Source organism: Hemitrygon akajei, chromosome 7 (assembly GCF_048418815.1).
Source record: "Hemitrygon akajei chromosome 7, sHemAka1.3, whole genome shotgun sequence".
NCBI classification, from domain to species: domain Eukaryota; kingdom Metazoa; phylum Chordata; class Chondrichthyes; order Myliobatiformes; family Dasyatidae; genus Hemitrygon; species Hemitrygon akajei.
In genome coordinates, this window is record NC_133130.1 from 158,164,878 (window position 1) to 158,190,582 (window position 25,705).

The 25,705-nt window shown below is 48.1% G+C and overlaps 1 protein-coding gene across 2 annotated transcripts in view; it reads left to right on the forward strand.

Moving 5' to 3' along the window:
* col5a1 (procollagen, type V, alpha 1) overlaps positions 1 to 25,705 on the forward strand; it is a 298,663-nt gene that overhangs the window by 210,350 nt on the left and 62,608 nt on the right. For both annotated transcript variants that reach the window (XM_073052280.1, XM_073052279.1), the window contains exons 23-35: positions 475 to 528; positions 2,522 to 2,566; positions 2,664 to 2,717; positions 3,708 to 3,752; positions 4,760 to 4,813; positions 6,882 to 6,926; positions 8,415 to 8,468; positions 16,203 to 16,310; positions 18,497 to 18,550; positions 18,688 to 18,741; positions 21,979 to 22,023; positions 22,156 to 22,209; positions 24,053 to 24,097. In XM_073052280.1, coding sequence (XP_072908381.1) covers positions 475 to 528; positions 2,522 to 2,566; positions 2,664 to 2,717; positions 3,708 to 3,752; positions 4,760 to 4,813; positions 6,882 to 6,926; positions 8,415 to 8,468; positions 16,203 to 16,310; positions 18,497 to 18,550; positions 18,688 to 18,741; positions 21,979 to 22,023; positions 22,156 to 22,209; positions 24,053 to 24,097 — 711 coding nt within the window. The remainder of the gene's footprint in view (positions 1 to 474; positions 529 to 2,521; positions 2,567 to 2,663; positions 2,718 to 3,707; positions 3,753 to 4,759; positions 4,814 to 6,881; positions 6,927 to 8,414; positions 8,469 to 16,202; positions 16,311 to 18,496; positions 18,551 to 18,687; positions 18,742 to 21,978; positions 22,024 to 22,155; positions 22,210 to 24,052; positions 24,098 to 25,705) is intronic.

Below are 25,705 nucleotides of genomic sequence, written 5' to 3' on the forward strand. Positions count from 1 at the left end.
GATCTGGGGGTGGGGGTAGTGATATTTCTTGCCCCTTTGCCGCATCCTCTCTTCATTTGTGACGAAGCTTGTACCCCATGTTTCCTGCTCCGGGGTAGGGGGTGGTGAATGGAGTTGGCATGTTCAGTGTGAGGGAGGTGCTTTTAAACATGAATAATTGTGTGTCTGCATGCGTGTGTGTGTACGCGTGTGTGCGTGTGCGTGTGTGTGCGCGTGTGTGTCTGTGTGTGTGTGTGTGTGTGTGTGCGTGTGTGTCTGTGTGTGTGTGCGCACGTGTGTGTGTGCGTGCGTGTGCGTCTGTGTGTGCATGTGTGTGTGTGTGTGTGTGTGTGTGTGTGTGTGTGTGTGTGAGCGAGAGGTGATGGTCCCATTAATCTGACGTCTCACCTTGCCTGGAATTACCCTTTGCTCTGGACAGCCTCAACCTGCCGCCCTCTGCAGATGGATGTTTCACCAGTTTCTTCTTTCTTTTAGGGCCCTCAAGGTGAGCCAGGACCTCCCGGGCAGCAAGGAAACCCCGGTGCTCAGGTAATGTGTCCCACCCTGACACAATCCACACTCCAGCTGCCGTATCGCTGGATTCGCCTGCGCTCACCTCCCTGTTCCCTCATCCCCTTCTCCATATCACCGTCTCACCTCTCCCAACCTTCCTGATCTCCTTCCCACTCTGTCATCCTCCTCAGCTGCACTTACCTTCCCAATTCCCATTACCTCCTCTCTCATTTTCCCCGTCTCTTCCTCTCACCATTGTCATTCACAACGCCCACCCCAACGTCTTCCCTCCCCGTCACCTCCCCACTTCACCACTCCTATGTCATTCCCTGTTCCTCCTTTAGGCTCCCCATCAAGTACACTGCCTTAGCTCTCTCATCCTGCCACCCCTCCCTCAGTTTGCCTTCCCATCCTTAGCTTCCTCTCCCCTCCTCCTCCCCTCCCTCCACTCCTCTAACCTTTAACTGACCCCTGTCCCTCATTTCACCTCCCTTGCATACATCCTTTTCTAGCACTTCACCTTCACCTCTTGCACGGTAGCTAGTGGTTTAGCAGGTTGTTCAGGTGGAGAGCACGTTTGCAACTACACAATCGGAGATTGGTTGTCCTCACCACAGTTTCACTGTTCTTATGGTCCTCCTGTAATGGGTTGGAGACTGCCGCCTGACTGCAAGTCCTGACACAACCTATAGGGGGAGCAGTCACTGGGAACTGTGAGCAGCAGGAGAGCTGGTGGACCTCAGTGGGTCAGGTAGCATCTACGGAGAGAAATGGACGGCTGACATTTCGGATCGAGATCCTTCATCTGGACCTACTGACTGACCGACTGACAGTCAGTCCAGGATGACGGGCCACAACCCAGTACACTGGCCGTCTGACACACAAAATGCTGGAGGAAGTGTGCAGATCAGGCATCTCCTACAGAGAGGAGTAAATATTCAATGTATAGGGCCAGTTGCCTTCATCAAGGCTGGAAGGGATTTTCAGCATCTGCAGAATCGTTTGTGTTTATGACATTTCCCGTGGTAGATTCTGACTGACCCTCTGAGGCCCTCCAGCTTTTTATATGCTGTTTATGATTCCAGCATCTGCAGAATTTGTGTCTTTGCCGGGAATAATGACTAACATCAGCCACTCAATAGCACCAGGAAGCACAAACGGCATCACAGCATGCAGCTCTTAAAAAGCATGGACTTCTTAAAGATATATAGATAGAAACTTTATTGATCCCAGAGGATCAATAAGGCATGTAATTCATCAAAGTGCATTCACTGGACAAGGGCATCAAAGGAAAGGCCAAATTTATTATCCCAGTACTGAGAACCCGTCTAAAGGAAAACCACCTTTGTATTGTTAGACTAGGGGACGGGTTTTCATTAATCACATCTTCATCAGAAGCATCATTCTGGGAGCAAGCTGTGGTTAAACACATAAACAACCCATCTGGTTTACTATTGTCCCGTCTGCCAGCTTCACGTGATCTGACCGATAAGCACATAAAGGGCAGATCATGTGAAGATGGACGAACGTTAATAAACCCGATGGATTTCCAGGTCAACCTCTGTGTTGACAGCAACTTTAAATCCCAGACTCATTTAATTCCAGGAATCTAACTTCCCCTGGGATCGTATTGATATTCAGACTGGCATTCCATGCTCAGAATTCTGGCCCAGCTGCCATCCCCAAGTATAGTGGGGTAAAGAGGTCACTCACCCACCACAGGTAAGCTGGGGGCTTCAGGTGAAGCCTTTCTAGTTGAAGCAAGTGTCAGAGCTGAGTTTGAGAGGAAGTTGAATAACATGTTTTTGGGACATAGAAAGGAATACTAGTTGGGTGAAGAAGCAAAATGGAAGAGGCCCACATGGGACATGATTATATACGTCGAATAGTGGGGCTGATCGGTCTGTTCTGTATTGGGAGTAATCCGATAAAGCATCCTTTTCAGTTGTAACTCCTGTTAATCGCAAAATGCAAATGAAATCCCTGCTGGCTTTACCTTTAATCTGTCAAAATCACTTCTATTTAACAGGGTCTTCCAGGGCCACAGGGTGCTATCGGACCCCCAGGAACTAAGGTAAGCTGGGGCCATTTACACTCAGCTGGTTTTAAAATTGCTCTGTTCTCCAGTCACCTCTGAGCTCATTTTAAATTTTGTCTTTGTTAACCCACAGGGCCCCACCGGTAAACCAGGTCTTCCTGGAGTCCCAGGAGCTGACGGACCCCCTGTGAGTCATCACCAGACCCTGGGCCCAAAAATCTACTGGCTGGGGTAGAGTTGTGCATGGATAGGGGGAGAGTTGTATGGGAGGATAGTAGAACAGGAGAGAGTTGTTTAGGCAGTGGGGGAGTGTTCTACAGGGGGTAGAAGGAGAGTTGTAAAGGAGAGAGAAGTGTTTATGAGTGGGGACGAGTTGTGGGAGGGGGAGACAATTAGAGTTGTACAGGGGAGGGTTCTGCGGGGAGGGAGGGGGAGAGATGTAGACCGAGTTTCAGCCACTGAAGATCTATAATGAGCCCAATGGGTTTTAACACAACTCAGTCAGCTTCACAACTACTTTCACTAATTTCAACTTTTTATCTCCAGATTTTTAAAATGCTCATCAAATTTCCAAATTGCCCGGCGAGGTGTGGGTGTGGGTGAGGTGGTAAGGAGACTAGGGGCTGTGATGGGAAGTTCATAAAATTGTAGAATTACAGGATGGCACCATCTATGGTCTGTTTGAGGCCATTAAAGGTCCATTCTAGAAAACTGAAAGGAGTGGGGGTTCCTTCATCTTCACCCCATGACTGGAGCATTTCTCCAATTCAAATTCATGTCTAGTTACCTTCTGAAGTTTCCTATTGAATCAGTTTCTGTGACCTTTTTGGAGACAGAGGTTGCCTCATTTTTCAGACTGATATTTTGTTGAAAAGGATTTGAAGGATTCAGACACAGGTCCAAACTGGGTCTAGATATAGATTATCTAGATACATAATGCAATAGGGTTGGGGGGTGTAATGGGGGTTAGGTTGGTTGGGGGGGTGTTGGGTGGTGTAGAATGATGTTTTCCAGTTGCAGAATAGAGACATCCTTCCTTATTTCACCAAACTCCTTGGAATTAGGAATTCTCTGACGTGGAGAGTTTCCTGATTTCAGTCTGTGCAGAGAATGAACAGGTCTATTGGCCGGAGAAGAAACAGATCAATGTGACTGGGTGATGTCTTTGTGTCCACAGGGTCACCCAGGCAAGGAGGGTCCTCCCGGAGAGAAAGGAAATCCGGTGAGTTCCACTGTATGGATTTGTTTTTGCTCCATTGTGCATCCTGGGACTTTCAGGATTCTCCAACACGCTTCCTTGTCCTGGGGCCTCTGGAATGAGCTTGGTTTTCCTGAGCACTGTTCTCCTGAACCTGGCTGTGGAGCCACTTAATCCACAAACACGGGTTGGCACAATCGCGTAACGGTTAGCTCAATTGCTTTACTTTGCCCGCCATCGGCGACTGGGGCTCAACTCCTGCCGCGGTCTGTAAGGAATTGGTACGTTCTCCCGTGATCACATGGTTTCCTCGGAGTGCTCCAGTTTCCTCCCTCATTTCAAAAACGTACGGTCAGGATTAGTGAGTTGTGGGGATGCTATGTTGGCATGGCGATACTGCGGGCTGCCCATTGACACAGAACAGCATGTTTCACTGAATGTTTTACTGTACACGTGGTAGATAAAGCTAATCTCTTTAACCTTGATTTCCTGGCCTATTCTAATATCATGGGCTCAATCTGCACATTCTGTGCACCCTGGACATCAAGTGCACTCTGCTCCCAACCTCAGTTTACAGGTATCTGCCACTTTACATCCATTTGGACAACATCCGATCACATATACATCCATAGTCCCGATCGGAGAATGTGGCGTATCGGACGTAACCAATCTCGCGTATCGCGCGTCTCTTGAGTGTAGTAGCATTATCTCTCTGTTTAATTTTCTTTTGAAAATATTACCGTAAAGTGCATCATGGCTTCCAAACGCAGCAAAACCACTCCTAGTGATAGCAGCAGCAAGAGGCAGAGTATATAAAACGGTACACAGTTATATAATTTATTTTAATTTACGTTAATTTGTTTGTCGTGTTTGAAATGTATTGTGCTGCTGCAGAAAGGCAATTTTCATAGCATTTATACCCAGTGTATGTTTGCCCATGACAGCGGTAAACTTGAACCTAAAACAGAGGACTTGGATCCTTTTAACTTCAATCACATATCCACTCATGTTTTACTTTTTTGCCTCTTCAGGGTCCAGCAGGGCCACAGGGTCCCATCGGATATCCTGGTCCACGGGGCATTAAGGTAAGTTCTCTTATCCACCCCATCCAAAAACACAGATTAGACTCTCCTTGGGTTACACTGACCCTCACCGGGGGACGGGTCCCACACACACTGACCCTCACTGGGAGATGGGTCCCACACACACTGACCCTCACTGGGAGACGGGTCCCTCACACACTGACCCTCACTGGGAGACGGGTCCCACACACACTGACCCTCACTGGGAGACGGGTCCCACACACACTGACCCTCACTGGGAGACGGGTCCCACACACACTGACCCTCACCGGGGGAGAGGGTTCCCACACACACTGACCCTCACTGGGGGACGGGTCCCACACACACACTGACCCTCACTGGGAGATGGGTCCCACACACACTGACCCTCACTGGGAGACGGGTCCCTCACACACTGACCCTCACTGGGGGACGGGTCCCACACACACACTGACCCTCTCTGGGGGATGGGTCCCACACACAGTGACCCTCACTGGGGGACGGGACCCCCACACACTGACCCTCACTGGGGATGGGTCCCACATACACTGACCCTCACTGGGGGACGGGTCCCACACACACTGACCCTCACTGGGGGACGGGTCCCACACACACTGACCCTCACTGGGGACGGGCCCCACACACACTGACCCTCACTGGGAGATGGGTCCCACACACACTGACCCTCACTGGGGACGGGTCCCACACACACTGACCCTCACTGGGGGACGGGTCCCACACACACTGACCCTCACTGGGGACGGGCCCCACACACACTGACCCTCACTGGGAGATGGGTCCTACACACACACTGACCCTCACTGGGGGACGGGTCCCACACACACACTGACCCTCACTGGGGGACGGGTCCCACACACGCTGACCCTCACTGGGGGACGGGTCCCACACACGCTGACCCTCACCGGGGGAGAGGGTTCCCGCACACACTGACCCTCACTGGGGGACGGGTCCCCGCACACACTGACCCTCACTGGGGACGTGTCCCACACACGCTGACCCTCACTGGGGGGACGGGTCCCACACACGCTGACCCTCACTGGGGGGACGGGTCCCACACACACTGACCCTCACTGGGGGACGGGTCCCACACACGCTGACCCTCACTGGGGGACGGGTCCCACACACGCTGACCCTCACTGGGGGGACGGGTCCCACACACACTGACCCTCACTGGGGGACGGGTCCCACACACACTGATCCTCACTGGGAGATGGGTCCCACACACACTGACCCTCACTGGGAGACGGGTCCCACACACACTGACCCTCACTGGGGGATGGGTCCCACACACACTGACCCTCACTGGGAGAAGGGTCCCACACACACTGACCCTCACAGGGGGACGGGCCCCACACACACACTGACCCTCACTGGGAGATGGGTCCCACACACACTGACCCTCACTGGGGGACGGGTCCCACACACACTGACCCTCACTGGGGGACGGATCCCACACACACTGACCCTCACTGGGGGTTGGGTCCCACACACACTGATCCTCACTGGGGGACGGGTCCCACACACACCGACCCTCACTGGGGGACGGGTCCCACACATACTGACCCTCACAAGGGGACGGGTCCCACACACACACTGACCCTCACTGGGGGATGGGTCCCACACACACTGACCCTCCCTGGGGGACGGGTCCCACACACACTGACCCTCACTGGGGGACGGATCCCACACACACTGACCCTCACTGGGGGACGGGTCCCTCACACACTGACCCTCACTTAGTTGGTGATTTCTGGGCCTGGAGATAAGATGGAATGAATAAGCAAGTATATAAAGATTAGAGATGATATCTGTAAGTGAGCAGAGATTAATGGAAGGCAGAACAATGTCAATGTTATAAAGTTTAAATTTCAGAAAGGTTATTCAGTACTGAGTCTGAAGTGATGAGCTCATGTGACCAGAGTGGAGCTGGGACATTCTCTTAGTGTCAGTCAGTATCCGTCGCTGCTCCATCCTTGCCTGTTGTCTGGGATGGTGGGTCCCATACTCTTTTCTCAGTCCTCAGTGGGAAAGCCCAGTCCTGACTCTGAGTTATGATCTGTTCCTGTTTCAGGGTGCTGATGGTGTTCGTGGTTTGATGGGACATAAAGGTGAGAAGGTAAGCAGAGACTTCTCTGGCTTGGGGTGGAGGGATTTGCATCATTGAGAGAGCTCCAGTCTTAGCAAGAGCATCTTTAGACCAGGGAAACCATGTAAAATCTCATCCTGAAACTACTTGCTCGATGATTATGGAGTAAGGCTTGTTACGTACCCCGTAACTGGGTCACTTACCAGCAAAGATAGAGAGGTCCGTTGAAGTCTGATGGTACTATTTTTAACAGTATTTATTGATAGAAATACACAAAAATAATATCAATGCAACACACAGATAATATACATCGTCAATACTAAATCTAAAAGTGCGGTTATAATAATAATCAATAAGAAATAAGCTGTATCGTTGTCTAGGGGATAATGAATTGTCCAATGGAAATATATAGTTCGTTCAGTTCATACAGGCTGCAGCCATTGGGGACCCTGTGTGGCAGTTGTTGGAGAGAGAGAGAGAGACGGGTTAAAACTTGCCCATTCTGTTTATGATGTCAATCCTTCAAGAGTCGTTGAGAGTTGAGTTCCCCGTTGTTAGCTAAAAACCGTTTTTCCGTGGCAAAGGTCACCGATTCCGGGCAAGTGGAAGCGGACGCACGTGGCCTTCCACCGGCTTTCGCTATTACGGGATCGCTAGCGTTTCTTCTGGTGCGTCTGAGGGGCTGTTCCCACAGACCCTCTTTTTATCCTGACTCACAGGGTTTCAGGTGTCAATCAGGTTGGGGATGATGCAACCCCTCCACCAACCTCCTCCTTGGTTCATTGCCTGGGGCTTTGATGCATCGTCCAGGATGCAATACACAAGTCCGTCTCCAAGAGACAATAGCCGGTATCAATGGGTCTGCCTTTCGGAGGCCAGGACACATTCTACCGCTTTGTGGATTCTGCATGTCTTTCTCTCATTTCCTGGGTCTCCTGAATTGACTCAATAGTGATCTTGTGATTCTCACAAAGGAGGGGGCTACCCCCGCACCCTTCGGCCCCTCAGAGCTGTGGTACATTCATAACAGGCGCTTGCTGCGTTGTCTCTCCCACCCTCCTGAAACACCTGACTGACGGAGTGCCCTACTTCACGTGTGAAGCTTCATCCAGGCCCCCACCTTGCCAACATTTCCTCTTCAATTCACTCTCTCCAACAGATCGTCGATAGATAGCTTTTAGAAGTTTGCAGAATGGGCATTTAACTTGTTTAGGAAATTCGGTATCGATACATTGCATGTGCTGGGAACAACCAGAGCAATGCAGATTCCATGGACTATAAGAAGTGTGTGTGAGAGAGAGAGAAGGGAGTGTGTGTGTGTGTGTGTGTGTGTGTGTGTGTGTGTGTGTGTGTGTGTGTGTGTGTGTGTGTGTGTGTGTGTGTGTGTGTGTGTGTGTGTGTGTGTGTGTGTGTGTGTGTGTGTGTGTGTGTGTGTGTGTGTGTGTGTTCAGTCATCAAAGGTTGTGATGTGTACACCGGCTCTGAGGACCTGTTAACTTCAGTCTCTCTCCTTTCTAGGGTGAAGATGGATTCCCAGGTTTCAAGGGTGACATGGGAATAAAGGGCGACAGAGTGAGTGACTAAGTTCTGCTCTGCACAGGAGCTCGGGTAGTTTCACTAGTGGTGTCTTTGTTGCCTCCAGCTGGAATCACTCCCCTGCTCTTTCCGCACTGCCCTGGGAATGGTTTCTCACAGTATGCACCCATTTTCATTCTGACGCATCTAATTGAGTTTGCATCCTCTGCCCTTTCAAGCAGCACGTTCCAGATCGCACTCAGTCACTCATAGAAACATAGAAAGCCTACGACACAATACAGGCCCTTCGGCCCACAAAGTTGTGCCAAACATGTCCCTACCTTAGAAATTGCTAGGCTTACCCATAGCCCTCTATTTTTCTAAGCTCCATGTACCTATCCAGGAGTCTCTTAAAAGACCCTATCGTATCCGCCTCCACCACCACCGCCAGCAGCCCATTCCACGCACTCACCACTCTCTGCGTAAAAAAACTTACCCCTGACATCTCCTCTGTACCTGCTTCCAAGCACCTTAAAACTATACCCGCTCATGATAGCCATTTCAGCCCTGGGGAAAAGCCTTTGACTATCCACATGATCAATGTCTCTCATTATCTTGTACACCTCTATCAGGTCACCTCTCATCCTCCATTGCTCCAAGGAGAAAAGGCCGAGTTCACTCATAAGGCATGCTGCCCAATCCAGGCAACATCCTTGTAAATCTCCTTTGCACCCTTTCTATGGCTTCCACATCCTTCCTGTAGTGAGGCAACCAGAACTGAGCACAGTACTCCAAGTGGGGTCTGACCAGGGCCCTATATAGCTTCAACATTATGTCATGGCTCTTAAACTCAATCCCACGATTGATGAAGGCCAATACACTGTATGCTTTCTTACTCACAGAGTCAACCTGTGTAGCAGCTTTGAGTGTCCTATGGACTCAGACCCCAAGATCCCTCTGATCCTCCACACTGCCAAGAGTCTTATCATTAATGCTATATTCTGCCATCATATTTGACCTACCAAAATGAACCACCTCACATTTATCTGGGCTGAACTCCATCTGCCACTTCTCAGCCCAGTTTTGCATCCTATCTATGTCCCGCTGTAACCTCTGACAGCCCTCCACACTATTCACAACACTCCCAACCTTTGTGTCATCAGAAAACATACTAACCCATCCCTCCACTTCCTCATCCAGGTCATTTATAAAAATTACAAAGAGTAAGGGTCCCAGAACAGATCCCTGAGGCACACCACTAGTCACTGGCCACCATGCAGAATATGACATGTCTACAACCACTCTTTGACAAAGCCATGCTGACTATTCCTAATCATATTAATACTCTCCAAATGTTCATAAATCTTGCCTCTCAGGATCTTCTCCATCTGCTTACCAACCACTGAAGAAAGACTCACTGGTCTTTAATTTCCTGAGCTATCCCTACTCCCTTTCTTGAATAAGGGAACAACATCCGCAACCCTCCAATCCTCCGGAACCTCTCCCATCCCCATTGATATGCAAAGATCATCGCCAGAGGCTCAGCAGTCTCTTCCCTCGCTTCCCACAATAGCCTGGGGTACATCTCGTCCGGTCCTGGTGACTTATCCAACTTGATGCTTTCCAAAAGCTCCAGCACATCCTCTTCCTTAATATCTACACACTCAAGCTTTTCAGTCCACTGTAAGTCAACCCTACAATTGCCAAGATCCTTTTCCATTGTGAATACTGAAGCAAAGTATTCATTAAGTACCTCTGCTTTCTCCTCCGGTTCCATACACACTTTCCCACTGTCACACTTGATTGGTCCTATTCTCTCACATCTTATCCTCTTGCTCTTCACATACTTGTAGAATGCCTTGAGGTTTTCCTTAATCCTGTACTCCAAGGCCTTCTCATGGCCCCTTCTGGCTCTCCTAATTTCTTTCTGAAGCTCCTTCCTGCTAGCCTTATGATCTTCTAGTTCTCTATCATTACCTAGTTTTTTGAACCTTTCATAAGCTCTTCTTGACTAGATTTGCAACAGCCTTTGTACACAATGGTTCCTGTGCCCTATCATCCTTTCCCTGTCTCCTTGGAACGTACCTTGCAGAACCACATGCAAATATCCCCTGAACATTTGCCACATTTCTTCCGTACGTTTCCCTGAGAACATCTGTTCCCAATTTATGCTTCCAAGTTCCTGCCTGATAGCCTCATATTTCCCCTTACTCAAATTAAATATTTCCCTAACTTGTCTGTTCCTATCCCTCTCCAATGCCATGGTAAAGGAGATAGAATTGTGATCACTATCTCCAAAATGCTCTCCCACTGAGAGACCTGACACCTGACCAGGTTCATTTCCCAATACCAGATCAAGTACAGACTCTCCTCTTGTAGACTTATCTATATATTGTATCAAAAAACCTTCCTGAACACACCTAACAAACTACCCCATCTAAACCCCTCTAGGGAGATGCCAATCAATATTTGGGAAATTAAAATCTCACACCACAACAACCCTGTTATTATTACACCTTTGCAGAATCTGTGTCCTTATCTGCTCCTCAATGTCCCTGTTACTATTGGGTGGTCTATAAAAAAACACCCAGTAGAGTTATTGACCCCTTCCTGTTCCTAACTTCCACCCACAGAGACTCCGTAGACAACCCCTCCATGACTTCCTCAAGCTTCTTTCATTTCTCGATGGATTGGTTTTGTAGCTTAACGAAAGTAGCACAATCTTGGGAGAGACACCTCCCCCTGTTTATTGCATCAATATCTTTATAACTTTGAACTAGAAACATGCTGGATAGGTCTAGTGGAGAAGGATTCAGGCCTCAAACCCATCTTGTTAGTCCATGAACCCTGATGCTGCTGAACCCATTTGCTAAGAGTGGCTACTGGACAGAAAGATGAAGTTTGTTTCAGCATCAAGTTATAAATATAGAGGATCACAAAGAAAGTAGACCCAAGAGAATCAGTTGCTGTGATGTTTCTCATTCTCTATAAAGAAATAAGATGTTGTAAACTTGCATAACTCCAAGCAATATACTGTTTTCCTTTATTCTCTGATCACTCTTCTTTCTTTCTCTCCTCACTCCCTCTCTTCCTCTCTCTGTGACTACACAGTAGCTGCCCATTGCTGTGTGGCTTTATGTAACCATCTCCCTGCTTCTCAATGTCACAATGTTGTATCTGTTTATCTCTCTCTCTGACTGTTCTCCTTCATCCGCAAATCTTTCTTTATCCATGTCTCTCTGCAACTCTCCCCTTCCAGCTGTATTCCCCCTCTCCCTACCCCCTCTCCCTACACCCATCTCTCGACCCTCCTCTCTCTACCCCCTCTCTCAACCACCCTGTCTCTACCGCTCTCTCTACCCCTCTCCCTACCCCATTCTCTCTACTCCCTTCTCTCTACCTCATCTCCCTCTACCCCCCTCTTTCTAACACCTCTCTCTCTAACCTCTCTCTACAACCCTCTCTAACCCCCAACCCTCCCAAACCCCCAACCCTCCCAACCCCCTCTAACCCCTGTTCTCTAACCCCCTTCTGTAACCCCCCCTCTAACCCTGCTCTCTACCCCCTCCCTAAATCCCCCAAGCTCCCCTCTCTAGCCCAACTCTCTAGTTCCCCATCTCTAACCACCTCTCTAACCCCCTCTTTTTAACCCTCCACTCTCTACCCCCTCTCTCTACACTCACTCTCTCTACCCCCTTCTCTAACCTTCTCTCTCACCCCACGTCTCTAACCCTTCTCTCTACCACCCTCCCTAACTCACCCTCCATAAACCCCTCTCTAACAAACCCCCAACTCCCTCTCTCTACACCGTTTCTCTACCCCAACCCTCTCTCCACCCCCTCTCTACCCTCTACCCCATCTCTCTACCCCTCACTTTCTACCCCCTCTCTCTCTACCTCTCTGTACCACTCACTGTCTACCCCCTCACTCTCTACACACTCACTCTCTACCCTCTCTCTCTACCCCCTCTCTCTACCCCCCTTTCTAACCCCTCTACCTTTCTCTCTACACCTGCTCTCTCCACCCCCCTCTCTATCCCCTCTCTATCCCCTCTCTATCCCCTCTCTATCCCCTCTCTATCCCCTCTCTATCCCCTCTCTATCCCCTCTCTATCCCCTCTCTCTACCCCTCTCTATCCCCTCTCTCTACCTCTCTCTACCCCCCTCTACCCACTCTTTCTTACTTTCTCTCTCTACCTCCTCTCTAACCTCTCCATCTCTACCCCCTCTCACTAACCCTCTCTGACACCCTCTGTCTACACCCCTCTCTCTGCACTGTCACTCTACCCCAACTCTCTCTCCTCCCACTCTCTCTAACCCCTCTCTACCCCTTCTCTCCCTACACCCACTCTGTCTACCTGCATCTCTAAACCCACCTAACCCCTGCTCTCCCCTCTCCCCTTCCCCCTTTCTTCTGCCTCTCTCCCTTTCTCTTCCCATCTCTTCCCCTGTCTCCCCCCCTCCCTCGGTCCTCTCACTCTCCACCCCTCTCTCTCCCCCTCTCTCTCCTTTCTCTGTCCCCCTCTCTCTACACCCTTCTCTACCTCTTTCTCTTCCCCCTCTCTCTTCCACTCTCTCTACCCCCTCTCTCCCCCTCTCTCCCTCTACCTTCTCTAACTCCTCTCTCTAACCACTCCCTTTACCCACCTCTCTCTAACTCCTCTACTCTACCCCTTTCTCTCTACTCCCCACTCTCTACCCCCTCTCTCCACCCTTCTCACTGCACCCACTCTCCACACCCCTCTCTCTACACCCACTCTCTACCCCCCTCTATACCTTCTCTCTACCTTTCTTCTCTGTCCCCCGATCTCTACCCCTCTATACCCCACTCTCTACCTCCTCTCTGTTCTCTGCTTTCTACTGCCCTCCCCCACTCTCTCCTCCCTCTCCTCCCTCTCCTCCCTCTCCTCCCTCTCCTCCCTCTCCTCCCTCTCTCCCCCTCTCTCCCCCTCTCTCCCCCTCTCTCCCCCTCTCTCCCCCTCTCTCCCCCCCCTCCCCCCCCCTCCCCCCCATCTCCCCCCCATCTCCCCCCCATCTCCCCCCCATCTCCCCCCCATCTCCCCCCCTCTGTCCTCCCCTCTCTCACCCCCTCTCTCTAACCCCTTCTCTCTCCACCCCCCCGCCCCCCGTACTTTTGTGTGCTGTGACCTGTTTTTCTCAGGAATGTGTCACTGGATGGTGCTGTCCTTTCCTGTGCCTCTTCTTGACTCCTGAGTCAGTGGATCAATGGTTTGTTACTCTTCATTCCTTCCCCATCTGTGTACCGACTGAACTCTAAAGTCACGCATGCCCCGGCAGGCTGGGAACAATGGAATGTGTGTGCCTCTTACAGGAGCAGAATTAGAGAGAGACTGCTATCCAGTCAGTCTTATCGGATGCTGTCTTCTCCCTGTAGCCTTTGACAGCCTTACTGATCAAAAACTTATCAACTTCCACTTTAAATGTGCCCTTTGTCTAGTATATTCATTGACATGTGTAGCAGTGAACTCCACAGATTCACTACCATCTGGCCAAAGAAATTCCTGCTCATCTCAGTTCCTCCTGTCTGGTTCTAGACTCTCCCTCTACTGAAAACAGCCTCTCCACATACACACTATCTCAGCCTTACAATGTTCAATAAGTTTCAAAAAGATCCCTCCTCATTCTCCGTCTCTGTCCTTAACCTGCTGCAAAGTGACTCTAGAAAATATCATGGACCCACCACACATCGTAAGTGCAAATTGGCCTATAAAAAACCTGGTTCAAAGAGGAATCTGTTTTCTGTCAGGATCCAATCAACAACAGGAAAAACAGAGAAACTTAGATAGTTTAGGGGAATGGGCAAAGAAGTGGCAAATGAAATACAATGTTGGAAAGTGTACGGTCATGCACTTTGGTGGAAGAAATAAATGGGCAGACTATTATTTAGATGGGGAGAGAATTCAAAATGCAGAGATGCAAAGGGACTTGGGAGTCCTTGTGCAGGATACCCTAAAGGTTAACCTCCAGGTTGAGTCAGTGGTGAAGAAGGCGAATGCAATGTTGGCATTTATTTCTAAAGGTATAAAATATAAGAGCAAGGATGTGATGTTGAGGCTCTATAAGGCACTTGTGAAACCTCACTTGGAGTATTGTGTGCAGTTCTGGGCTCCTTATTTTAGAAAGGATATACTGACATTGGAGAGGGTTGAGAGAAGATTCACAAGAATGATTCCAGGAATACAAGGGTTACTATATGAGGAATGTCTGGCAGCTCTTGGGCTGTATTCCCTGGAGTTCAGGAGGATGAGGGAGGATCTCATAGAAACATTCTGGATGTTAAAAGGCCTGAACAGATTGGATATGACAAAGTTATTTCCCATGGTAGGAGAGTCTAGGACAAGAGGTCATGACTTCAGGATTGAAGGATATCCATTTAGAACAGAGATGCGGATAAATTACTTTAGTCAGAGGGTGGTAAATCTGTGGAATTTGTTGCCATGAGTGATTGCGGAGGCCAAGTCATTGGGTGCATTTAAGACAGAGATAGATAGATTCTTGATTAGCCAGGGCATCAAAAGGTATGGGGAGAGGGCAGAAGAGTGGGGATGACTGGAAGAATTGGATCAGCCCATGATTGAATGGTGGAGCAGACTCGATGGGCCGAATGGCCTACTTCTGCTCCTATGTCTTATGGTCTCATTTCAATTCTTTGCAAAGGGAATTGCTAATTGATAATTAGCGTGCAAAGTTCCATAAGGAAAGGGACGTGGGCTGAAATAGATCAAGGAGGCTCATCTTCAGGGGTTCAGGAGACACAGAGATCTGTTAGCCCAAGCTCTCAGAAAGAAAGGACCAGACAGATTACACAATATGCTCGCAGCACTCAGTCCCTCTCACCGATACTCCAGGACAGTGAAATCGCTTCTCCACTCTCTGCTCTTGCGGTACTGTGAACATACCGTTTAGTCCCACTGACATGCTGCCTCTGTGCCCTTCAGCCTATGTCCCTCACCCACCCGTGTCCGTCACCCTCCCGCATACACAGACACACTCCCACACAAGCCCAGACGCACAGTGAATAAATATAGGTAAATAGTGCAAAAAGGGAGCACAATAGTGAGCTAGTGTTCATGGGTACATGCGCCATTTGGAATTTTGATAGCGGAGGGGAAGAAGCTGTTCCTAAAATGTTGAGTGGGCATCCTTAGGCTCCTGTAGCTCCTCCAGGATGGTAGTAATAAGATTAGGGCATGTTCTGGATGGAGAGGGTCCTTAATAATGGATGCCAGCTTCGAGGAGCACTGCCTTTTGAAGATGTCCTCAGTGATAGGGAGGCTCGTGCCCAAGGTGGAGCTGGCTGGGTCTACAATCCTCTGCAGCTTTCTTTCCATCCTGTGCATCGCACCCTCCACACCAGGCGGTGATGCAGCCACTCAGAATGCTCTCCACTGTATGTCAGAAGAAGTTTGCTAAAGCCCAAATCTCCTCAGACTCTTAATGAAGCATAGGCGCTGGTGTGTGTCTTCTTCATGATTGCATCAATATGTTAGGCCCAGAATGCTGACGCCCACAAACTTGAAGCTGCTCTAGGGCTGACCCTTCGATGAGGACTGTTACCTTCTCTGGATATCCCCCTCCGATGCCCCTTGTTCCCAGTGCTGCTTGGACCCTATGACCCTTGTCCCCAACATCCCCCTGCCTTCGATCCTTGCACCCATGGCTCTCGCTCAAAGTCTCTGTGCGACCTTCATAAGCGTTTCTGGGAAATCCGTTTGCATGCTGATGTATTTATTTTCTCTGGTCGTCTGATCTCTGTTTTGTTTCCTGACAGGGTGAGCTTGGTCCTGCAGGCCCCAGGGGAGAAGATGGTCCGGAAGGCCCCAAAGGCCGTGTGGGACCCTCTGGAGATTCTGGCCCAGCCGGGCCACCTGGTGAAAAGGTATCAGAAGATGAGAAGGTTCCAGACCACACAGGGCTTACACTTTCTGAATGCTCATTAGTAACAGAATCATTGCCCAGCACCATTCTTTCAAGGCATGCTGCATAATGATTTGGCAAGTGGTGATCAATGGCACTTTGCCCAGACTTACAGAGTGAAGCAACATCAACCTCAGATGATGGAAATCATTCCAATAAGATCATTGAAGCAAGGAGTGTGAATGTGGTCCGAGGAGTGTGGAAAGTTGGGGGACGTGGTGAGAGGGTGGAATTGAAGGTTTTTATAGCATGTTTGCAAGACAGCATTGAAGAATATGGAAGCATAAAATTACGATAGCAAAGGAAGCCATCCAGGACCTGATGAGAAAGAGGTCCTCAGATTCATCCCGTCTTCCAGCACTCATCCCATCACCCTATAGCTGTTGACACTGCTGACACCAAGCAGTTTTTAAATCTGTTGAGGCTTCCTGTCTTTGTTACTTACACATTATGTTGGAGACTTGGTGAAAATTCTTTTAACTTTCCTTAATTTCTCTGCCCGTCTTGCTCTCTCTGCTAAGAGAAATAGTCCTTCCCAATGTGAGCCTTGAATCATTTTGGGTAACTGTCCTGCAACCTAATTAGATTCATCCAGTTCCAACTTGACCATTCTTAGGCAGTTCCTGATTCTTTATCCAGTGTAAATTCTTCACCTTGTCTACTCATCCTCTTGCCTTCAGGGACTTGTGGAAGGATACTCCAAGATGCTCTGCTCCTCAATATTTCTCAGTGTTCAACTATCTAGCATAAATTATACTTCCTTATTTGCTTTTCCCAAGTGTAATACTTCACCAACGTTGGATCCATTTCCATTCCCTCATGTCACCACCTGGCCACTCCATTGATATCCACCTTACTGTCGACAAGTTTCTTCATCTTCAAATATCTCACAATAGTTTCACCTATATTCTATTTTATGTCTTTATTTTCCTGTAAATGTTTGCAAGAAAATGAAGCTCCAGGTTATAGGAAGGATGTTGAGGCTTTGGAGAGGGTGCAGAAGAGGTTTGCCAGGATGCTGCCTGGTTTAGAGGGCTTGTGCTATCATAAGAGGTTGGAGCCCAGCACCATTCTTTCAAGGCGTGCTGCATAACTATTTGGTGGAGATCTGATAGAAGCCGAGATCTGATAGAAGATTATGAGAAGCAAAGATAGAGTAGACGGACAATATCTTCTCCCCAAGGGTTGTAATGTCTAATACGAAAAGACATGCACTTAAGGTGAGAGGGGATAATTTTAAAAGAGATGTGAGGGGCAAGCGTTTTTTACGCAGAGAGGTGGGTGCCTGGAATGCGCTGCCTGGGGTGGTGGTGGTGGAGGCAGGAACATAACTGACTTTTGATAGGCACGTGAATGTAAGGACAATGGGAGGATATGGGCATTGTGTAGGCAGAAGAGAATAGTTTAGTTAGCCATTTGATTGGCTCGGCACAGCATTTTGTTGTATTTTATATGTTCTAAAGAGGTATATGGTGACATATATACATTTTGATATTAAGTCTACTTTGAACTTTGATCTTTGAAGCACTTGAATAGGCAGATGGAGGGGAGGAGACCTGGAGGAATGTGGGCTGAGTGCAGGAAATTGGGACTGGCCAGTTAGGCACTGTGGTTGGAATGCCCCGTTGAGCCTAAGGGCCTGCATTGGAGCAGCATTGCTCTGACGCTGACTGGCCTAATGTGGGGTGATGGGAAGACGGTGGACTAAAGGGCTGGAGTGATGGTAAGTGACTGGGTGTGAGGGTTAGTGGGAGGTGATCATTTGGTGGAATTAGATGTTATGGGACATTGTGGGATTTGTGGGGTCAAATTTTGTAAGGCAAGGGTAGACTGGTGGAGTTGAGGTAATGGGGCAATGATGAATTTGGGATTGATAAACTTTTCTGTTGCTGAAAACACTTGTGGCAGTACGAAGTGCAAAAGTGTACAATGTGAACGAAGGATCCAAATCCTGAAGGTGGCTCGGTGACCCATGGTGAATTCTTTCATCTTCGATTCCATAATAATATTTGTGTCCCTTAACTCCTTGTAATCAGAAAGCACACCCTAACGTCTATCTATCTTATCGTCCCGTCTCTAGTAAGAGGGAATAAAATGAATGGTCTTCGATCTCGCTAACCAATTAATGTGCTCTTTCTGTTTCTCCAGGGAAAGCTCGGCGTTCCGGGATTGCCGGGATATCCGGGAAGACAAGGCCCTAAAGTAAGTGAATCTCCTGTAGTCAGTAGGCTTATTGCTCTGACTGGCCTAATTCTGTTCCTCTGTCTTCTAGTTTTATTCAGAAACACTAAGGTTCCTTGGTCCCTGGTCTTGATTTTTCTCTTCTTCACTGTTTCTAGGGTTCGATCGGATTCCCCGGATTCCCAGGAGCAAGTGGTGAGAAAGGAGTGAGGGTAGGTTGCAGCTTGATATTTGGTGGATATTTTGGGGCAGAATTGCGATTCTATGAAAGGTTTTCCTTTATCAGGGAAATGGGTCCAAGGATGCTGAGGTGGGAGAGCTGATGGGTGCAATAGCATTTATTAATTCACAGATTTTACAAGGGAGAAAACAGGAGATTCTGCAGATGCTGGAAATCTTGAGCAACGCGCACAGAATTCTGGAGCAACTCCACAGGTCAAGCAGCATATATGGAGAAGAATAAAAAGTCAATGTTTTGGGCCATGACCCTTCATCAGGACTGGAAAGGAAGGGGACAGAAGCCAGAATAAGGAGTCGGGTGGAGGGGGAGGAGTACAAACTGGCAGGTGATAGGTGAGATCATGTGAGGGGTAAGGTGGGTGGATGGGGGTGGGATGATGTAAGAAGCTGAGAGGTAATAGGTCAAAGAGGTAAACAGCCGAAGAAGGAGGAAGCTAATTGGAGCAGACAGTGGACCATGGAATAAAAGAGGAAGGAAACCACAGGGAGGTGATGGGCAGGTTATGAGGGCAGAGTAGGAGGAGGAGTGAGAGGTTAACCAGAATGGGTGGGGAGGGTAGAAACAGAGGGGAGTCATTAATGGAAGTTAGCAAAATCAATTTTCATGTCATCACAGTTTGGAGGTTACCCAGAGATAATGTGAGGGTGTTGCTCCTCCAACCTGAGTTTGGCCTTAGAGGAGGTTGTGGCAGTAGAGGAGGTCATAGACAGATACGTTGCTATGGGAATGGGATCATGTTCTGAGGTCCCTTTGCTCAGTGATTTAAGGAGTATTGGTTGGTTGACATCTAAAGTCAATGTTTTAGAGGCGTTATGAAACCAAGATTAGGCTGCAGGATGATTGATGTCTTCATTTGCGAGTGCTGAGCTTCTGAATGAATTGGCCTTGCTGAGCATGCAGTTACAGGTTCAACAGGGACCTTGTCAGGAAGTACTCCTTCACCAGAGGAGGAAAATCAACCATTATGCCATGGGAAGGGTGGATGGCGTGGATGTCAGTGAAGAACCGAATCCTTTTTGTGAGACAAGAGTATTGTGGGATGTAGAGTAGAATGAAACCACTTGTCTATCAATGACCTGGTAAAGCATTCTGCAGTGCTTCACAGGAGAATAAATCAGGGAAAGAATAACCCAGATCCACTTGAACATCTTCTTTCAACAACAATGGTCTCTAAATCCCAGGCTGTGTGTTGCTAGGAACAGCATTGTGGAAGTGCATGACATAGAAAACTGTTTCAGTCTTTGTGTGACCCACTTCTCTCTTACCCAGTCACTGTCATAATTGAAAATGCAAAGTCCAGGATAGCTAGTTGCTTCTTTAAAATTGTTGACAAGGGATAAGTGTAGATGGGCAAAGGGTATTAAGGACGTGGTGAGTCAAAGGGCCCATTTCAGTGAGGATTGAGTCCATCTCTGGGGTTCCCTCCATTCCCTCAATGCCCGTTCCAGCCTGGTTAGGGAGGACACACATGAGACTACAGATACTGGAACTTGGAGCAACAAATGATCTGCTGGAGGAACTCAGCAGATTGAGTGGCATCTGTGGGGAGAAGGAATTGTCAATGTTATGGATTAAAACCTCAATAATCCCTTTGCCCCTACAAAATGCTGCTCAACCTGCTGAGCTCCTCCAGCAGATTGGTTCTTGCTCCATTCTGGTTAGATATAGAGTAAGTTTCATGCTGCACTGTTCCCTTCAGTTCTCAAGCTAGTTATAGAACGGGATAGACGCAGACCGTAGTCTCTTTTATGCTGTCATACCAGTCACTCCCAGAGTAAATACAGCATCATTCAGACACGGAGTAAAAACTCTCCCTTTACATTGTCCATAATGTGTGTCTTAACTAACTTTGATTGCCCTGGGATGATTTAAATTTTAAATTGCTCACTTATCCAGGGCCCCTTAGCTACTGGTTGTTCAACCTCTGCCCCTTCTGGAATGTCAGAGTGCTGCAGAATAGAATGAGGCTGTTTGATCCAACATGACTGCACTGATCTTACCAAAGAACTGTAGATGCTGGAAATCTGAAGGAACACGTGAAATGTTGGAAGAACTTAGCAGGTCAGGCAGCATCTACGGAGGGAAATAAACAATCAACAGTTCAGACTGAGTTCCTTCATCAGGACTGCATTAACTATCCTGATGCAGTGTCTTGGACCAAAACATTAGTTGATAATTTCTCTCTAGAGATGCTGCCTGACCACCGAGTCCCTCCAATATTTTGTGTGTGTTGCTGCTAAAGAAGAGACATCCATTTAGTTCCAATCTTTGAGCTTTTCCTTGCCCTATAGATCTCTCCATAAACTTCTGTTAGAACTATTTTCTCTGCCCTTTTTGATGGTGTATTCCAGATCACAACAGTATATCGCACAAATGGATTCCTCCCTCTGGGTCTTTTTCTTAATCTATGTCCTCCAGGTAACAATTCTCTTACCACAAACAACAGTTTCTCCTTATCTTCCGTATCAGAGCCCCTCAAATCATTGTGAACAGATTTATTTCTCGAAGAGAGCCGTCCCAACACAGATGCCTTGCTCTCCAGGTAAATTTCCCCATTGAGGTCACAAGCTAAAATTATGGTTACTGCTAGGAGCTGACCAACACCTCATCATCTGGTGGTGGCTTCCCTGCCCAATTCAGATAATCAGTTTACACTCAAGAACCTTGCAAATTTAGTTGGAGGTTGGTGTGGGGAACAGAGAGAGGAAGAAGTTTAAGTATATCAGAGTCTATGTGACCTTAACTGGATATTTACCTGAAAATTGGATTGAACCCTGCTTCTCTCAGTGTGATCTTCAGGGCATCCACATGGGTTCGTCAGAGGAGAAATGAGCGGATGACTGAATTATTTCAGTAGGTTCAAGATATGAAGCAAAATGAACGGGCTTCTCTTTGACTTGTGCTGAATGGCGAGGTGATTTGGCCTACTTTGTAGATCTCCTTCTAAAATTCATGCCCAGCCTGTGGTCATCAACGGCATAACTGGTGTTCATTTTCCTGAAGCAACTTGCTTTGCTACCTCACTAGCCAAGTAAAGGCCAAGCCTGTTGTTGTGGGACTGTATTCACACAAAGCCAGTCCAGAGGAGATTGGCAGAAATATCTCTGGGTAAACACTGGAGGGATGGAGAGTTCATGAACCTTGTGTGGATACTGGTAGTCTCCTTACTGCTTCCTCTGTTCACCTTTCTTTTAATTCCGTCCTCTAGGGCAGTCCAGGAAAATCAGGTCCAAGAGGACAGAGAGGCCCGACGGTATGAACCATTTTACTCATTACTGTCACCCTGATTCCACCTCAGCTGCCGATTGACAAACTTGTTTTAATTTTTTTAATGTTGATCTCATTGGTACAAATGTTTGTTCTAACGTCTTGTTTATTATTAAAGGGTCCCCGGGGTGAACGTGGCCCAAGAGGATCCACTGGGAAAGCCGGCCCGAAGGTAACTGGAGTTTAACATCACTGTTGCCCTCCTCAGTGTGAGGAACACGAGGTCAGTGAATGAGGTGAAGCTCTAGAAGGGCAGGTGCCGCATGGGTTATACAGAACAGTGCTCAGTCAGCACCAAGCACACTGAGAGCAAGTGAAGCATGTGAGCTGAAGAAGGTTCTGCAGACGATGGAAATCTGTATCTCCACACAAATGCTGGAGGAACTCAGCAGGTCAGGCAACATCTACGGAGGGAAATAAGCGGTCGGCGTTTCGGGGCAGGAGTCCTGATGAAGGGTCCTGGCCCAAGAGCTCGAATGCTCACTTCCCTCCTAGGTGCTGCCTGACCTGCTGAGTTCCTCCAGCATTTTGTGTGTTAGCCGATGTAGAGGTCACTTCGCACTGCCCCACTAAACACTTCCGGGGTAGGTGCAGCATGGGTTACGTGTTCCACTAAACAACCCCAGGGCAGGTGCAGTGCAACATGGGTGAGAGTTCGCCCATCAGTGTCCCACCAAACATACCAAGGCAAGTCCAGCACAGATTAAACAAAGTGGAACTCACTCAACACTGCTCCACCAAACGCATTAGTTCCACAGGTAAAACTCCTTCTACATTATCCCATTAAACCCTTCCAAACCAGCCATGGAAGACAATAGATATAAAGATTCCTTGGTACCGTTCCTATCCAACACTTACAGGATAGGTACAAATCATTTAGATGCAGAGGAAAGCTCCCTCTGCACTCTCCAGTCAGTATCATAAATGCTTCCACTGCCCAGAAAAACTTTGTGCATCAGCTACCCATCTGTCCAGGCACTGTTGGCTGCTGATTGATGAACAAACTTATCCTCGTCTCCAATGTCCCGTCTGTTCCTCCTTCAGACTGCCCCCCTCGCCCTGCATTGTTGTTTACTTCTTTCATCTCTATGGTTCTTGATTTTATCCCTTCACTACTGCGTGTCCTCTTTCTGCCATTATGTCCCTGCCCTCCATCCAAAAGTCTCCCTTATGCTCGTCATCTTGGCAACCTGCTGCCTCATTCCAATGTCACTTCCCCCTCACAAAAATCTTGCCCCTCACTCTTCTTCCCACTTTAACCCCCTCTGACCATCCTTTATCTCTCCTGAAGTATCACTCCCATTTACAGCCTTTTCTTCATCTCCTACCTCTTCTAAAAGTCCTGCCCATAATGACCAACTTAATCCTGTGGACCATAGTAACTCTTCCCTCTTCTAAAAATCCTGCCCATAATGACCAACTTAATCCTGTGGACCATAGTAACTCTTTCCTCTTCTAAAAGTCCTGCCCATAATGACCAACTTAATCCTGTGGACCATAGTAACTCTTCCCTCTTCTAAAAGTCCTGCCCATAATGACCAACTTAATCCTGTGGACCATAGTAACTCTTCCCTCTTCTAAAAGTCCTGCCCATAATGACCAACTTAATCCTGTGGACCATAGTAACTCTTCCCTCTTATAAAGTCCTGACCGTAATGACCAACTTTATCCTGTGGATCATTGTAACTGAGAATTTAGATCAAGTTCAAGTTTAATTACCACTGTAGCTATTGAATTGTTCAATACACTCCATCCAGCCAGGAGGGGAAACTAATCAGCCTATTTAACTACCAGTGTGGTCAAAGTGTTGAGCCTTCTTCTGTAAATCACTTTCCAATGCTGAAATGTGGAAAATGGGGTCTGGAGTTGGATATCTGATGGAGAAACTGCAAAGAAAAATCAGAATAGCTTCTGAAATTCCTATTGTTTGAAGATATTTGCAGAGACATCCTCTATGCTGTTATTATAAATATAACCTGACTTTCTTCACCTAATTTCTCTATCTCTAATTGCAGGGTAGCTCAGGTAGCGATGGCCCACCTGGTCCTTCTGGAGAGAGGGTAAGGAATTCCATTAACCATGATCCCTTCTCTTGTTTCGGATTCTTTCTGTGCACTGAGCTGATGCAGAGCAGTGCTAGTGTCCAGTCTTCAACCCTGTTCTTCATCAGGCTGTGTGGTGTCCACTTAGTGTTTCTTCTGAAACTTCGTGAAGGGACAGGGACAGTGAAACGAGTCTGAGAAAGTTAGCTTCAAATGGTCTTTCTTTCTCACATGTGAATTGGACGCAGCTTCCACTTAGATCTGCATGTTTGAGGAATAACATACAAAAATGTTTGGGGAATAATTGGCTCATAGGTATCTCAAGTATTGAGATGTTGGTTGCTGACACAAACAGTTCTTATTTGGAAAAGAAAGTTGCAAAAATGAACCCAATGTAGGTTAATCCCCCAGTATTTCTGGATCCTCCCCCCTCCCACACGTAAGCGGCAGCAAGCAACAATCCCCCCTCCCCTCACCGGCAAAAAAAAGCATCGGCACCCGCCACCAAGAACTCAAGCGTGAATGAAGCAACAGCAAAGACACAGACTTGCAGTTTCCCGAAGACTACTCGTTCACCCAGTATTTGACATACCACAGGCTCTCTCTTTCCCTAACACAATGTTAAAAGTCTGTTGCGTCGCTTCTTCTGAGCTCTATGCCCAAAGATCTCGGGTCTGTGGGCACACAGCCATAGATCTTCTGTCTCCCCCGACGACACGTCTCCTGTCGTGTCACCGACCTTTGATCCACCCGTCTCCAGAGCCACGAGATCTCGGTCCTCCAAAGGCGAGCTGAGCCCTTGGCAAGTTGTGAAACCCCGAGAGCGGGTCCCATTCTCACAAAGAACCATAGTCAGCATGTGACTCCAGGTCAAGGTCTTCAAAAGAACCCTGAAAGGGAAACATAAAGATATTAAAGATGGAAATAGAGCTGTTTCCAAAGATGCAAGCAAAGGAGTCGCAGTTAGCGCCATTGTCCTCCTAAGCTCCTCCTTAGACTGGATTGATCTCCATGCTGATCGATTCTAAAGTAATCCAATCTATGAGGCGCAAGGCTCTCTATAAAGTAAGGTGATCCTTGCTGTGCCTCACACCATGTGTTAGAGATTGTCTCACTCCATCTTCTTTTCCTTTTGTTCTGCTCTGAGCAGATCTGTGCAGTTGTGTTCTTGCCAGCACACCACCATCCTCTACGGACACCTGCAGGGCATGTAGGAAGCTCTGTGTCACAAAACCGGTACCAATCTGTCATGGTGTCGGCAAGGTGTTCTGATGTTTGCATCCCCCCCCACCCCCCCAACAACATTTCCAGGGTTGACAAGTCATCACCTACCTCCAACACAAGCGTCACTGGTGTCAGCAACTCAGTGATCCGGTCTGTGACCTACAAAGTGTTTAAAGTCACAGCTTAACTACCAATGCTTCTGCTCCTCCTCGAATGAGGATTCATCTCCACTCCTGGATCAGCGAAGGAGATCCTTGGCACCATTGCCAAAGAAGGCAACATGTTCTCCTCCAGTGGCCTGGGCAGGTATCCTCCAAAAAACATCACAAAAACTATTGGCCATTTGTGTGGGTCTGATGTATAAACATCATGCACCATGTTTTCTACCTTACAGTATGACCG